General features: G+C 46.8%; 2 protein-coding genes across 3 annotated transcripts in view; both read right to left on the reverse strand.

Moving 5' to 3' along the window:
* Positions 1-280: 280 nt before the first annotated feature.
* Positions 281-1750, reverse strand: LOC115163634 (potassium voltage-gated channel subfamily E member 4). The gene is made up of 2 exons (XM_029715674.1): positions 1583-1750; positions 281-1436 (listed from the first exon to the last, which is right to left on the reverse strand). The coding sequence occupies exon 2, from the start codon at positions 1398-1400 to the stop codon at positions 864-866; it is 537 nt and encodes a 178-aa protein (XP_029571534.1). The 5' UTR covers positions 1401-1436; positions 1583-1750; the 3' UTR covers positions 281-863.
* A 2892-nt stretch (positions 1751-4642) lies between these two features.
* Positions 4643-14874, reverse strand: part of LOC115163632 (long-chain-fatty-acid--CoA ligase 3) — a 47932-nt gene continuing 37700 nt past the window's right edge. For both annotated transcript variants that reach the window (XM_029715672.1, XM_029715673.1), the window contains 5 exons: positions 8768-8842; positions 7122-7310; positions 6326-6440; positions 6087-6244; positions 4643-5891 (listed from right to left, as the gene is read on the reverse strand). In XM_029715672.1, coding sequence (XP_029571532.1) covers positions 5734-5891; positions 6087-6244; positions 6326-6440; positions 7122-7310; positions 8768-8842 — 695 coding nt within the window. In that variant the 3' untranslated portion in view covers positions 4643-5733. The remainder of the gene's footprint in view (positions 5892-6086; positions 6245-6325; positions 6441-7121; positions 7311-8767; positions 8843-14874) is intronic.

Below are 14874 nucleotides of genomic sequence, written 5' to 3' on the forward strand. Positions count from 1 at the left end.
CTTGCCCCCCCAGTTGAAATGGTCTAGAACCGCCACTGATGGGAAGATCTCCAGTGGGTGGGATGGTTTGGCCTAATCTTAACGTATGATGACTTGTCAGATATAGGGTGCTGGTTCAAATCTCCGAGCCAACTAGGTGAAAGATCTGGCAATGTGTCCTTGAACAAGGTACTTGATGCTGTTTTCTCCTTTAAGTGGCTCTGGATAAGAGTGTCTGCTAATTGTGCTAAATTATGTAAATGTAAATAAGTCAAAATAAATAATCAGCTAACTGCCTGAAAAAATAGCTTCTTATTTTATAAATTAGTATGTCAACACTTCAGAACAAATAAGACAATGCAAGGACAGGTCGGTAAACCCCATGTTATGTTGATTCTATTGAAATGACTGGTGTGCCCCAGCAACAGGTGGTGGAAAACTACTGCAGCACTGCCCCCTTTTGGAGAAAACTAGATATTGCAACAAAGTTTTTTCAAAATAAAAACATGTATTTCCCAAGAAGAGTCAAGAAGAACCATATCTCTTAAATCTCTTAAACAGATCATTCTTTTTTTCAACAGTTTTTTTTTCTTCTCTTCAATTTACACAACAACCCCAAGTAAACCTACATAGACATTATGAACACTGCACAGTGAAATCATTAAGCTACATCTTAAGAGGATTTCGTTACAGAAAATATATTTCAAGTGGGTTCCAGGTACGTTTCAATGCTCAGAACCGGATGGTTAGAGAGCAATTGTTCCATATGTCAAGCTAAACTTTACCAGTCTTTAATTTCTCCACGTATTTCCTATATGACGTAGAGGGATGGAAAGTCTACAGTTTTTTGCGTTTATTTCCCCTCTCATCATCTGTTCTGAGCGTCACAGTTCCTCTCCGAGTATCTGTATCTCGGCGGAGTCGTCGCTGTTGTCAGTAGAACTGCCCTTCAGGGTCTCGTCCGGTCCCTCCGCGGTCCCGCTGTCCGACTCCTCCTCGATGGCAAAGCGCGCGTCGGCGGAGGAGCACAGTGAACTGACACTGGTTTGTTCAATGGAGAACAGGGCGCAGGCCAGAGGGGAGCTCAGGACCCTTCCTTCATTGACATCCTGGCTCCCCGCGGAGAAGGGAAGCGATACCTGGAAGGAGGTCATAGTGATGCTGTGCTTCTTTTTCAGCGCGCCCCATTCCCGCTGCTCCTCCTCGTGCACCAGGCGCGTAAAAACGTTCGACCTTCTCTTCTCCCGCCGTTTGGAGCGAACATAGCCCAGCATTATACCAACGAGGAAGACTCCATAGAAGGAGATTACTATGAAAATGTACACGTATGCGTTGCCATAGCTTTTGTCCGGTTGGGAAGCATCATTAGCCCTCTGCAGGGGAAGAACTTGGGGCGTTGTGAAGTTGTGTGACTTCTCCATCCTCAGTGGAGTTTATGAGGTGGAATGAAAAGTTTCCTGTAAAAATACATAAATTACAGAGGTTATGATATTGATTCTTTACCCACACTTTTACGAATTATTGCCAAATTAAACTTTTATAAGACATAACTTAGTTAACAATGGCCTATTGTTACTAATGATACACTACTTATCCAACTTACCGAGCAACAGAACTGTGGAACATGTGAACCCAGCTGTGTGATCCGTGTCGTCGTGGGAGTGTGCGCCTATTGAATTTAACAGGATATCCAAGTACATGGGAATATTTATATAGCGACCTTGGGACGTCACCAATCACGTGAGTGGACTGTAGTCGAAGAGGCAAGTTTTGGCCCAATGTCAAATTTTGGAGTGGACACTGCCCAGACAAAAATGTGACAAACAATGGTTATCAGATTTTGAAACGCTATGTTCCAATTCTGTTCAATTACTAAAAAAAATAGTTGATTCGTGCTTAGTGGGCTATTACTACACATTCACCGACATGTTAAATGTTCTTATTACAGATAATTAAACAGAATTTAACCACTTAAGCAACAAATTGTCTTGGATAGTGCTAAAGGGAAGGGTTTGGAAATGTTTGCCTTAAAATAGTAGGCAATGACACATGACGATGGTAGGCACAATTGTTTAATTTGATTAGCCTGGTCCCTTTTGAGCTTATTGGATAAATTAAGTTCAAAGAGTTCGTTCTTACAGCTCAAACAGAACTTTCTCACGCAGTCATCATCATCATAACCACCTAATGTGTGTCACCAATCACTGCTTTATTATGGGTCTAATTGTAATGGAAGACATAATGGAGAACAGCCTAATTTCTCAATTTGCACTCAAATAACGCAGGACAGCTCTGATAGACCAAACACAATCTTTATTTATTTCTTCATGTAATCAATTCCAAGGCAAATTACTAATAAATACAATTGATGCACTTATGTTACAAGGCAGATTCCCCAGACAAACAGGGAGAGGATTTCCAAAACGGGTCTATATTATAAAGCTTCAATAGATTTAACATTTTCCTTTTTCAGTGATCACTGCCCCTCATATACTGTGTGTACAGTATACAGGAACATATCAGAAATGCATGTTATTCTGGGTTACAGTAACACATACTGTCAAGAAACTATATATTTCATTACTGTGTACAGCATTGTTATTAAAATATTTCCTATATGTAGTTATCCACTTGAAATCACAAGAAAAGGCAACAGGTGTCATGTGTGGAATGATGTTCTACAGAGCAATGTTTGTACCATTTAGGAAAGCTTGAGGCCATCTTTTGCTGTGGTGTATCACATTCAACAACATACAAGGAATGGCTTTTTCAAGTGTGAGAACACACACACACACACACACACACACACACACACACACACACACACACACACACACACACACACACACACACACACACACACACACACACACAAATGCTGAGCTCTTAGCTAAAATCTTTAAATTCTCAACTGTTGTACGGGAAGTGTTTTGTGTGCATCTCTTCTTGCCGTCGGCCAAGTAATCCCACCTTAGTTTGGTCCAAATGTTATATTATCATATGGCATACTGTTTACTCCAAGCATGGCAGTGGTTCTAGAACGACAGCTCTTAAATTAGTGAATGTGTGGTTCACGTAAGTACACACCTATAACAGAGTACAAATATGTTTTCTACCACAAAGAAAATGTTATTCACCAATCTGCATATTTCTTACAAACATTATGAGTTTATGACAAGAGTATTATTAATTGGCATTACCATAAATAATAACAATTGTATTAATGACAGAAATGGCAAGGGAAGAGTTCTGAAATACATACACTACATGGCCAAAAGTATGTTGTCACCCCTTCAAATTAGTGGATTCGGCTATTTCAGCCACATCCGTTGCTGACAGGTGTATAAAATTGAGCACACAGCCATGCAATCTCCATAGACAAACATTGGCAGTAGCATGGCCCAGCTCAGTGATTTTCAACGTGGCACCGTGATAGGGATGCCACCTTTCCTACAAGTCAGTTCGTCAAATATCTGGCCTGCTAGAGTTGCCAATGGTGGAGGAGGAATAATGGTCTGGGGCTGTTTTTCATGGTTCGGGCTAGGCCCCTTAGTTTCAGTGAAGGGAAATCTTAACCCTCCAGCATACAATGACATTCTAGACAATTCTGTGGTTCCAACTTTGTGGCAACAGTTTGGGGAAGGCCCTTTCCTGTTTCAGCATGACGATGCCCCCCTGCACAAAGCGAGGTCCATACAGAAATGGTTTGTCAAGATTGATGTGGAAGAACTTGACTGGCCTGCACAGAGCCCTGACCTCAACCCCATTGAACACCATTGTGGTGAGTTGGAATGCCGACTACTAGCTAGGCCTAATCACCCAACATCAGTTCCGACCTCAGTAATGCTCTTGTGGCTGAATGGAAGCAAGTCCCCGCAGCAATGTTCCAACATCTAGTGGAAATCCTTCCCAGAAGAATGGAGGCTGTTATAGCAGCAAAGGGGGGACCAACTCCATATTAATGCCCATGATTTTGGAAAGAGATGTTCGACGAGCAGGTGTCCATATACTTTTGTCCATGTCGTGTATATTCACCGCGAAAGGTTTTTATTCTAGGTGCAGAGACTCAACATTTCCCTGCCCTAGCCACAACACACATTTCCCCATGGGCACAATAAAGTCATTATCTTAGTCTCTCTGAACCTTCTGTTGACTTTGTGCCTGTAGGATCAGATGGGCAGATGGGAATCTAATAGAAATCACAGTGCTAAAGCCTCACTAAGCAGGAGAAACAGGATCAACAAAACAGAACAACCACAACAAAAAGAAACGACGACAGCTAGTTGCTTCCTGTCCTGCAGGAAATAAGACTAGTCTCCGGGCAGAACTAGGTTCTGAAATAAACCAGAGAATAAGCAATGGAAAAACCTGGCTTCAGGAACAGGGCTGAGAATTAGCCAACGAGGAGCCCTGGATTTGGAACTTGTAGAGAGAATCAGCCAATGAGGACTCTAGACTAATGTGGACAGAATCACATAATTAAAGGAGAAAAACTAATAATTATATAACAGCTATTAATTGCAATGTTAATGGTACTTACACTCTACAGGCTCTCATGGCTTAGCATTCCTGACACCCTCAGACAGAAGGGCATTGGTGTTAAAACAATGTTCTCCAACCAACCTGAGCTTGTGCTTCAATAATGGTCAACAACACTCACTAGTCATTTAGCAGACGATTTTATCCAGAGCAACTTACAGTAGTGAGTGCAAACATTTTCATTGGTACTGGTCCCCCGTTGGAATTCACCCCACAACCCAGGCATATGCCATGCTGTACCAACGGAGCCACACGGGACCACTACCAGACATGAGCTCAACAGGCAACGGAAAATGTGCTGTTTCTCCTCCAGTTCTTGTCCTTGTCGCGCGCGCGCACGCACGCACGCACACAGATAGAGAGAGAGATCAACAGGCAACATTACCTTATCTGTCCTGTCTCATAACTCACATCTGGAGGAAAACCATCTCCAAAGAGGGCAAGAAGTGGAATGAACATGGGCAAGAAGTGGAATGAACATGGGCAAGAAGTGGAATGAACATGGGCAAGAAGTGGAATGAACATGGGCAAGCAGTGGAATGAACATGGGCAAGAAGTGGAATGAACATGGGCAAGCAGTGGAATGAACATGGGCAAGCAGTGGAATGAACATGGGCAAGCAGTGGAATGAACATGGGCAAGAAGTGGAATGAACATGGGCAAGCAGTGGAATGAACATGGAGATATTAGGGCGTTCCAACAACACCCTTTACTTACTCTCTCCTAACTAATCCTTCTCTCTAACAGTCTTCAGGGCTTTATTTATTGTCTATTGATTAGAATTTTTAAGCAAAGCCATTTCATCGAATGAAGGAACGGTATAAATATTCCAACACAGCCTCCTCTCTTTGATATTGCTATTTCTCTCCCTCTATCTTTCTCAATCTGTTTCTCTATCTATTTCTCTCCCTCTATCTTTCTCAATCTGTTTCTCTATCTATTTCTCTCCCTCTATCTTTCTCAATCTGTTTCTCTATCTATTTCTCTCCCTCTATCTTTCTCAATCTGTTTCTCTATCTCTTTCTCTCCCTCTATCTCTCTCTCTGTCTATCTTTTTTGGTCTCATTCGAATAAAGTAGATTCAAGTAAATTGAGTGCTTCTGGGGGCTCGTCCGGGATGGGGGTCTGGTGGGGATAGAAGGATGGAGCTAAAAACTTGGAGGCTTGAGGCAGATGCTGGATCTGTGCTTGGAGAGGTTTTGGTCTGGTCTGGTCCTACTTCCCGCCATACATTCTCTCGATGTCATCCTGGTACTTACTCTTCAGCTGCTGGCGTTTGAGCTTGAAGGCGTCGGTCACCAGGCCCGTCTCGGGGGTCCAGGGGTCGGGGCTCAGACGGATCTTACGGGGGATCTCAAACCGCTCCAGCTGGGCTGCACAGGCAGACAAGAAGAAGAAATACATCACAACTCCAGTCAGAGGTGAAACCAAAGAAATCACCAAAAGGAATGGATGACAAAAGTAGAGCTTCAAACGGACTTTAGCGTGTATCTACTACTACCACTTCCATCGGCTGCATAACTGCCCTCTCCTCTCTCTCCAAGGTGTGATGACCTTTGACCTCTCACCTGATAGGGCAGCCTCAGTGATGACCTGCAGGACCACCCCCTCCATGGCAGCGTTGTTACACAGCTCCTCCCACGAGCCCCGGATACAATACTGCTCCGCTAGCGACAGCAGATGCTTCTGATTGGGCACCACAAAGCCAATCACGTACATCTCTTCACTGAAGAGAGATAACGGTTAAGAAGACACCACCATGTCTCTGTTTTTTTACATAGACTGATTCATACACACACACACACACCTGTTGGCGTAGGCACAGATGTTGTCTATAAGGGGGCAGTTCTTCAGCATGGCCTCCACCTTCCCCAGAGACACATACTCTCCTGCCTGGAGCTTAACCAGGTCCTTCTTACGATCTGTAGACACAGGGACACACTGTCACACTGTATGTGTGTGTGTGTGGGGGGTGGGGGAGAACTGGAGGAGAAAAAGCAAATTTTCCATTGCACAGCAAATCTTTACAGACAGATATAGACAACAGAGAGCATTAGGATTTCTGTCAGTCTAAAGTAAACACGACTCAAGAGGAATTCTCAGAAGTGAGGTGGAATTGAGAAATAGTTGTTCTTGGGAGCTGTCCTGCTAGACTGATAGATGAACGTAGGGGCATAGGGGGTTTCAGTGGTTTTGGCATGACGTTGATGCGGTGTGGTGACGTAGGTGGTATCAGGGATGTTTTTTTACATGGTACCGTATATGGACATCAGAGGAGGCTGGTGGGAGGAGCTAGAGGAGGACGGGCTTATTATAATGGCTGGAATGGAATCAATGGAATGGTGCCAAACACATCAAACACACTGTGTTTGACTCCGTTGCATTGATTCCATTCCAGCCATTACAATGAGCCCATCCTCTTATAGCTCCTCCCACCAGCCTCCTTTGATGGACATGCCCAAAAGTAAATGTTTATCTTAGCAAATATGAACTTGGGTGCATAACCATGGTGAACGGGAACACTTTGGAATAGAGTAGATGTCTCTTTATTCAGAAACTGAGAATGAGGACATTCAGTTAGAGGTGTTAGCCCTGCTCCTCACCAATGATCTTGAGGCATCCATCAGGATGGACCTCTCCTATGTCTCCCGTACAGAACCAGCGCTGGCCGTTGTCGTCCACAAAGAAGTCCTGGTTCTTGGCCTCATTCTTGTAGTAACCCATGGTAACGTTGGGCCCGCCAATCAGGATCTCACCTTGTGGGTTGGGCGTGTCTGTGCTGTGGTAGCCACCTGGAGGACAGAGCAGGGAAGGAAATAAAGACCAATAGATATCAGCAGAGTAGATGGACACAGAAATATAGAGAGTACAGTGTACTGTTAATACAGAGGAAACACAGAGTGGATAAAATACAGACAGCATGTCCTTTTTCTGTGGTCCAAACTAGGATAGAATAAACTAGATTAGATAAGACGATTAGCACAGAATAGACCATGTACAGTCGCTTCAGAAAGTATTCACACCTTTGACTTATTCCACATTTTGTTGTGTTACAGCTTGAATTTGGATTTAAACAGATAAAATAGACGTTGTGTCACTGGCCTACACACAATACCCCATAATGTCAAAGTGGACAGTTTTTTTTTTTTAAACATTTTTACAAATTAATTAAAAATGAAAAGCTGAAATGTCTTGAGTCAATAAATATTCAACCCCTTTGTTATGGCTAGCATAAATAAGTTATGGAGTAAAAATGTGCATAACAAGTCACATAATAAGTTGCATGGACTCTCTGTGTGCAATAATAGCGTTTAACATGATTTTTGAATGACTACCTCCTCTCTGTATGCATTTTGTTTGCAAAAAGGCACTTAAGTAATAATGTGTCAAAGACATTATGTTTGGGGCAAATCCAACACAACACAACACTGAGTACCACTATTCATATTTTCAAGCATAGTGGTGGCTGCATCATGTTATGAGTATGCTTGTCATTCTCAAGGGACAGGGAGTTTTTTAGGATAAAAATAAATGGAATAGCGCTAAGCACAGGCAATATCCTAGAGGAAAACCTGGTTCAGTCTGCTTTCCAACTGACACTGGGAGAGAAATTCACATTTTAGCAGGACAATAACATAAAACACAAGGCCAAATATACACTGGAGTTGCTTACCCAAACACCATTGAATGTTCCTGAGTGGCCTATTTACAGTTTTGACTTAAATCTATGGCAAGACTTAAAAATGGCTGTCTAGCAATTATCAACAACCAACTTTTTAAAAGAATAATGTGCAAATATTGTACAATCCAGGTGTACAAAGTTCTTAGAGACTTACGCAGAAAGGTGATTCTAACATGTATTGACTCAGGGGTTTGAATATCTATGTAATCAAATTTCCACTTTGACATTAGAGTATTTTGCGTAGATTGTTGACAAAAAATGACAAATACATTTGAATCCCACCTTGTAAGTGAAGGGGTGTGAATACTTTCTGAAGGCACTGTATGATGGAAAACTGTACCGACGAAAGAGTTGTGTTCTGAATGACTTCCTTACAAGGTCATGGTGCAGTTGAAATATGAAAGAGGGATTTTTCCCCTAAAACGCTGTCCATCTCTCACACTGACTAGGGCGAGTGTGTAAATAATGCGGGATGGATCAGTAAACTATATGACATTGTTTTCATAAATGTGTGTGTGTGGATAAAGAGACCCAGGGGCCTCCTCCCTGTCTTTCTGTGTCACTCACCCTCCACCCAATCCTTGAGCTTAATTTCAGAACAAATGAGAGGTCCTCCAACTCGCCCTGTGCTGTAGTCCCACACTGGAAAGCAGACACACACACACATCGTCATCCCAAGCTGCAGTGACTGACCACTGTATAATACGCTGTGGCACTGTTATGCTGAATGCTCCCCATCTGTTACCGTGGTAACCTAACCAAACCATAGTAGCCCTGCCAGGGCCCTGCTCTCTCTCCTATCTCTAAGGGATGACAACACGGAACTAAGAGTTATGCTGGGCAATGGATCACTGCTGACTGCAGTTTTTTACTGCATTGGGGACAACTAATGGATATTTCCATGATTTTCAGAACTCTGCTGTCTCCCATTTACTCTCTCTTCATCCCCATCCCTCTGTATCTACTAGTCTCTCCTCCCTCCCTCCCTCCTACCCTATCCCTCTGTATCCACTAGTCTCTCCCTTCCCCCCTACCCCTTCCCTCTGTATCCACTACAGTCACTCCTCCCTCCTATCCCATCCCTCTGTATCCACTACAGTCTCTCCTCTCCCCTGCCCTATCCCTCTGTATCCACTACAGTCTTTCCTCCTTCCTACCCTATCCCTGTGTATCCACTAAAGTCTCTCCTCCCTCCTACCCTATCCCTCTGTATCCACTACAGTCTTTCCTCCCCCTATCCCATCCCTCTGTATCCACTACAGTCTCTCCTCCCTCCTACCATATCCCATCTCTCTGTATCCACTACAGTCTCTCCTCCCTCCTACCCTATCCCTCTGTATCCACTACAGTCTCTCCCCCCTCCTACCCTATCCCTCTGTATCCACTACAGTCTCTCCTCCCTCCTACCCTATCCCATCTCTCTGTATCCACTACAGTCTCTCCTCCCTCCTATCCCATCCCTCTGTATCCACTACAGTCTCTCCTCCCTTTCTACCCTATCCCTCTGTATCCACTAGTCTCTCCTCCCTCCTACCCTATCCCTCTGTATCCACTACAGTCTCTCCTCCCTCCTACCCTATCCTTCTGTATCCACTACAGTCTCTCCTCCCTCCTACCCTATCCCATCCCTCTGTATCTACTACAGTCTCTCCTCCCTCCTACCCTATCCCTCTGTATCCACTAGAGTCTCTCCTCCCTCCTATCCCATCCCTCTGTATCCACCACAGTCTCTCCTCCCTCCTACCCTATCCCTCTGTATCCACTACAGTCTTTCCTCCCTCCTACCCTGTCCCTCTGTATCTACTACAGTCTCTCCTCCCTCCTACCATATCCCATCCCTCTGTATCCACTACAGTCTCTCCTCCCTCCTACCCTATCTCTCTGTATCCACTACAGTCTCTCCTCCCTCCTACCCTATCCCATCCCTCTGTATCTACTACAGTCTCTCCTTCCTCCTACCCTATCCCTCTGTATCCACTACAGTCTCTCCTCCTTCCCACCCTATCCCATCTCTCTGTATCCACTACAGTCTCTCCTCCCTCCTACCCTGTCCCATCCCTCTGTATCTACTACAGTCTCTCCTCCCTCCTACCCTATCCCTCTGTATCCACTAGAATCTCTCCTCCCCCTACCCCATCCCTCTGTATCTACTACAGTCTCTCCTCCCCCCTACCCTATCCCTCTGTATCCACTACAGTCTCTCCTCCCTCCTACCCTACCCCATCCCTCTGTATCTACTACAGTCTCTCCTCCCTCCTATCTCATCCCTCTGTATCTACTACAGTCTCTCCTCCCTCCTACCCTATCCCTCTGTATCTACTACAGTCTCTCCTCCCTCCTACCCTATCCCTCTGTATCCACTAGTCTCTCCTCCCCCCTATCCCATCCCTCTGTATCCACTACAGTCTCTCCTGCCTCCTACCCTATCCCATCCCTCTGTATCCACTACAGTCTCTCCTCCCTCCTACCCTATCCCTCTGTATCCACTACAGTCTCTCCTCCCTCCTACCCTATCCCTCTGTATCCACTACAGTCTCTCCTCCCTCCTACCCCATCCCTCTGTATCCACTACAGTCTCTCCTCCCTCCTACCCTATCCCTCTGTATCCACTACAGTCTCTCCTCCCTCCTACCCTATCCCTCTGTATCCACTAGTCTCTCCTCCCTCCTATCCCATCCCTCTGTATCCACTATAGTCTCTCCTCCCCTATCCTATCCCTCTGTATCTACTACAGTCTCTCCTCCCTCCTATCCCATCCTTCTGTATCCACTACAGTCTCTCCTCACCCCTACCCTATCCCTCTGTATCCACTACAGTCTCTCCTCCCTCCTACCCTATCCCTCTGTATCCACTACAGTCTCTCCTCCCTCCTACCCTATCCCATCCCTCTGTATCCACTACAGTCTCTCCTCCCTCCTACCCTATCCCTCTGTATCTACTACAGTCTCCCCCCCTCCTACCCTATCCCATCCCTCTGTATCCACTACAGTCTCTCCTCCCTCCTACCCTATCCCTCTGTATCCACTACAGTCTCTCCTCCCTCCTATCCCATCCCTCTGTATCCACTACAGTCTCTCCTCCCTCCTATCCCATCCCTCTGTATCCACTACAGTCTCTCCTCCCTCCTACCCTATCCCTCTGTATCCACTACAGTCTCTCCTCCCTCCTATCCCATCCCTCTGTATCTACTACAGTCTCTCCTCCCTCCTACCCCATCCCTCTGTATCCACTACAGTCTCTCCTCCCTCCTACCCTATCCCTCTGTATCCACTACAGTCTCTCCTCCCTCCTATCCCATCCCTCTGTATCCACTATAGTCTCTCCTCCCCTATCCTATCCCTCTGTATCCACTACAGTCTCTCCTCCCTCCTATCCCATCCCTCTGTATCCACTACAGTCTCTCCTCCCTCCTACCCTATCCCTCTGTATCCACTACAGTCTCTCCTCCCTCCTACCCTATCCCTCTGTATCCACTACAGTCTCTCCTCCCTCCTACCCTATCCGTCTGTATCCACTACAGTCTCTCCTCCCTCCTATCCCATCCCTCTGTATCCACTACAGTCTCTCCTCCCTCCTACCCTATCCCTCTGTATCCACTACAGTCTCTCCTCCTTCCCACCCTATCCCATCTCTCTGTATCCACTACAGTCTCTCCTCCCTCCTACCCTGTCCCATCCCTCTGTATCTACTACAGTCTCTCCTCCCTCCTACCCTATCCCTTTGTATCCACTAGAGTCTCTCCTCCCCCTACCCCATCCCTCTGTATCTACTACAGTCTCTCCTCCTCCCTACCCTATCCCTCTGTATCCACTACAGTCTCTCCTCCCTCCTACCCTACCCCATCCCTCTGTATCTACTACAGTCTCTCCTCCCTCCTATCTCATCCCTCTGTATCTACTACAGTCTCTCCTCCCTCCTACCCTATCCCTCTGTATCTACTACAGTCTCTCCTCCCTCCTACCCTATCCCTCTGTATCCACTAGTCTCTCCTTCCCCCTATCCCATCCCTCTGTATCCACTACAGTCTCTCCTCCCTCCTACCCTATCCCATCCCTCTGTATCTACTACAGTCTCTCCTGCCTCCTACCCTATCCCTCTGTATCCACTACAGTCTCTCCTCCCTCCTACCTTATTCCTCTGTATCCACTACAGTCTCTCCTCCCTCCTACCCTATCCGTCTGTATCCACTACAGTCTCTCCTCCCTCCTATCCCATCCCTCTGTATCCACTACAGTCTCTCCTCCCTCCTACCCTATCCCTCTGTATCCACTACAGTCTCTCCTCCCTCCTACCTTATCCCTCTGTATCCACTAGTCTCTCCTCCCTCCTATCCCATCCCTCTGTATCCACTATAGTCTCTCCTCCCCTATCCTATCCCTCTGTATCTACTACAGTCTCTCCTCCCTCCTATCCCATCCTTCTGTATCCACTACAGTCTCTCCTCCCCCCTACCCTATCCATCTGTATCCACTACAGTCTCTCCTCCCTCCTACCCTATCCCTCTGTATCCACTACAGTCTCTCCTCCCTCCTACCCTATCCCATCCCTCTGTATCCACTACAGTCTCTCCCCTCTCCTACCCTATCCCATCCCTCTGTATCCACTACAGTCTCTCCTCCCCCCTACCCTATCCATCTGTATCCACTAGTCTCTCCTCCCCCCTATCCCATCCCTCTGTATCCACTACAGTCTCTCCTGCCTCCTACCCTATCCCATCCCTCTGTATCCACTACAGTCTCTCCTCCCTCCTACCCTATCCCTCTGTATCCACTACAGTCTCTCCTCCCTCCTACCCTATCCCTCTGTATCCACTACAGTCTCTCCTCCCTCCTACCCCATCCCTCTGTATCCACTACAGTCTCTCCTCCCTCCTACCCTATCCCTCTGTATCCACTACAGTCTCTCCTCCTTCCTACCCTATCCCTCTGTATCCACTAGTCTCTCCTCCCTCCTATCCCATCCCTCTGTATCCACTATAGTCTCTCCTCCCCTATCCTATCCCTCTGTATCTACTACAGTCTCTCCTCCCTCCTATCCCATCCTTCTGTATCCACTACAGTCTCTCCTCACCCCTACCCTATCCCTCTGTATCCACTACAGTCTCTCCTCCCTCCTACCCTATCCCTCTGTATCCACTACAGTCTCTCCTCCCTCCTACCCTATCCCATCCCTCTGTATCCACTACAGTCTCTCCTCCCTCCTACCCTATCCCTCTGTATCTACTACAGTCTCCCCCCCTCCTACCCTATCCCATCCCTCTGTATCCACTACAGTCTCTCCTCCCTCCTACCCTATCCCTCTGTATCCACTACAGTCTCTCCTCCCTCCTATCCCATCCCTCTGTATCCACTACAGTCTCTCCTCCCTCCTATCCCATCCCTCTGTATCCACTACAGTCTCTCCTCCCTCCTACCCTATCCCTCTGTATCCACTACAGTCTCTCCTCCCTCCTATCCCATCCCTCTGTATCTACTACAGTCTCTCCTCCCTCCTACCCTATCCTTCTGTATCCACTACAGTCTCTCCTCCCTCCTACCCTATCCCTCTGTATCCACTACAGTCTCTCTTCCCTCCTATCCCATCCCTCTGTATCCACTATAGTCTCCCCTCCCCTATCCTATCCCTCTGTATCCACTACAGTCTCTCCTCCCTCCTATCCCATCCCTCTGTATCCACTACAGTCTCTCCTCCCTCCTACCCTATCCCTCTGTATCCACTACAGTCTCTCCTCCCTCCTACCCTATCCCTCTGTATCCACTAGAGTCTCTCCTCCCTCCTACCCTATCCGTCTGTATCCACTACAGTCTCTCCTCCCTCCTATCCCATCCCTCTGTATCCACTACAGTCTCTCCTCCCTCCTACCCTATCCCTCTGTATCCACTACAGTCTCTCCTCCTTCCCACCCTATCCCATCTCTCTGTATCCACTACAGTCTCTCCTCCCTCCTACCCTGTCCCATCCCTCTGTATCTACTACAGTCTCTCCTCCCTCCTACCCTATCCCTCTGTATCCACTAGAGTCTCTCCTCCCCCTACCCCATCCCTCTGTATCTACTACAGTCTCTCCTCCTCCCTACCCTATCCCTCTGTATCCACTATCAGTCTCTGCCTCCCGTCCTAACCCCTACCCCATAATCCCTCTGTATCTACTACAGTCCTCTCGGGGGCATCCCCTCCTCCTATCGTCATCCCTCTGTTTCTAATCACAGTCCTCCTCCTCACTCCATACCCTATTCCGCTGTATCTACTACAGCTCTCCTCCTCCGACACTATTCCCTCCTGTATCCACTAGTCTCTCCTTCCCCTATCCCATCCCTCTGTATCCACTACAGTCTCTCCTCCCTACCCTAGCCCATCCCTCTGTATCTACTACAGTCGTCTCCTGCCCTCCACTACCTATCCCTCTGTAAGCCAATACAGTCTCTCCTCCAGCCTAACTTATTCCTCTGTACCACTACAGTCTCTCTCCCTCCTACACTATCCGTCTGTATCCCTACATCTCTCCTCCCTCCTATCCCCGCCCTCCTGTATCCAATACAGTCTCTCCCTCCCTCCTACCCTTCCCTCTGTATCCACTACGTCTCTCCTCCCTCCTACCCTAATCCCTCCCTCTGTATCCACTACAGTCTCTCCTCCCCTCCTACCTATCCTCTGGTATCCCTCTGTATCCTATCC

This window comes from Salmo trutta, chromosome 26 (genome assembly GCF_901001165.1).
Source record: "Salmo trutta chromosome 26, fSalTru1.1, whole genome shotgun sequence".
Classification (NCBI taxonomy): domain Eukaryota; kingdom Metazoa; phylum Chordata; class Actinopteri; order Salmoniformes; family Salmonidae; genus Salmo; species Salmo trutta.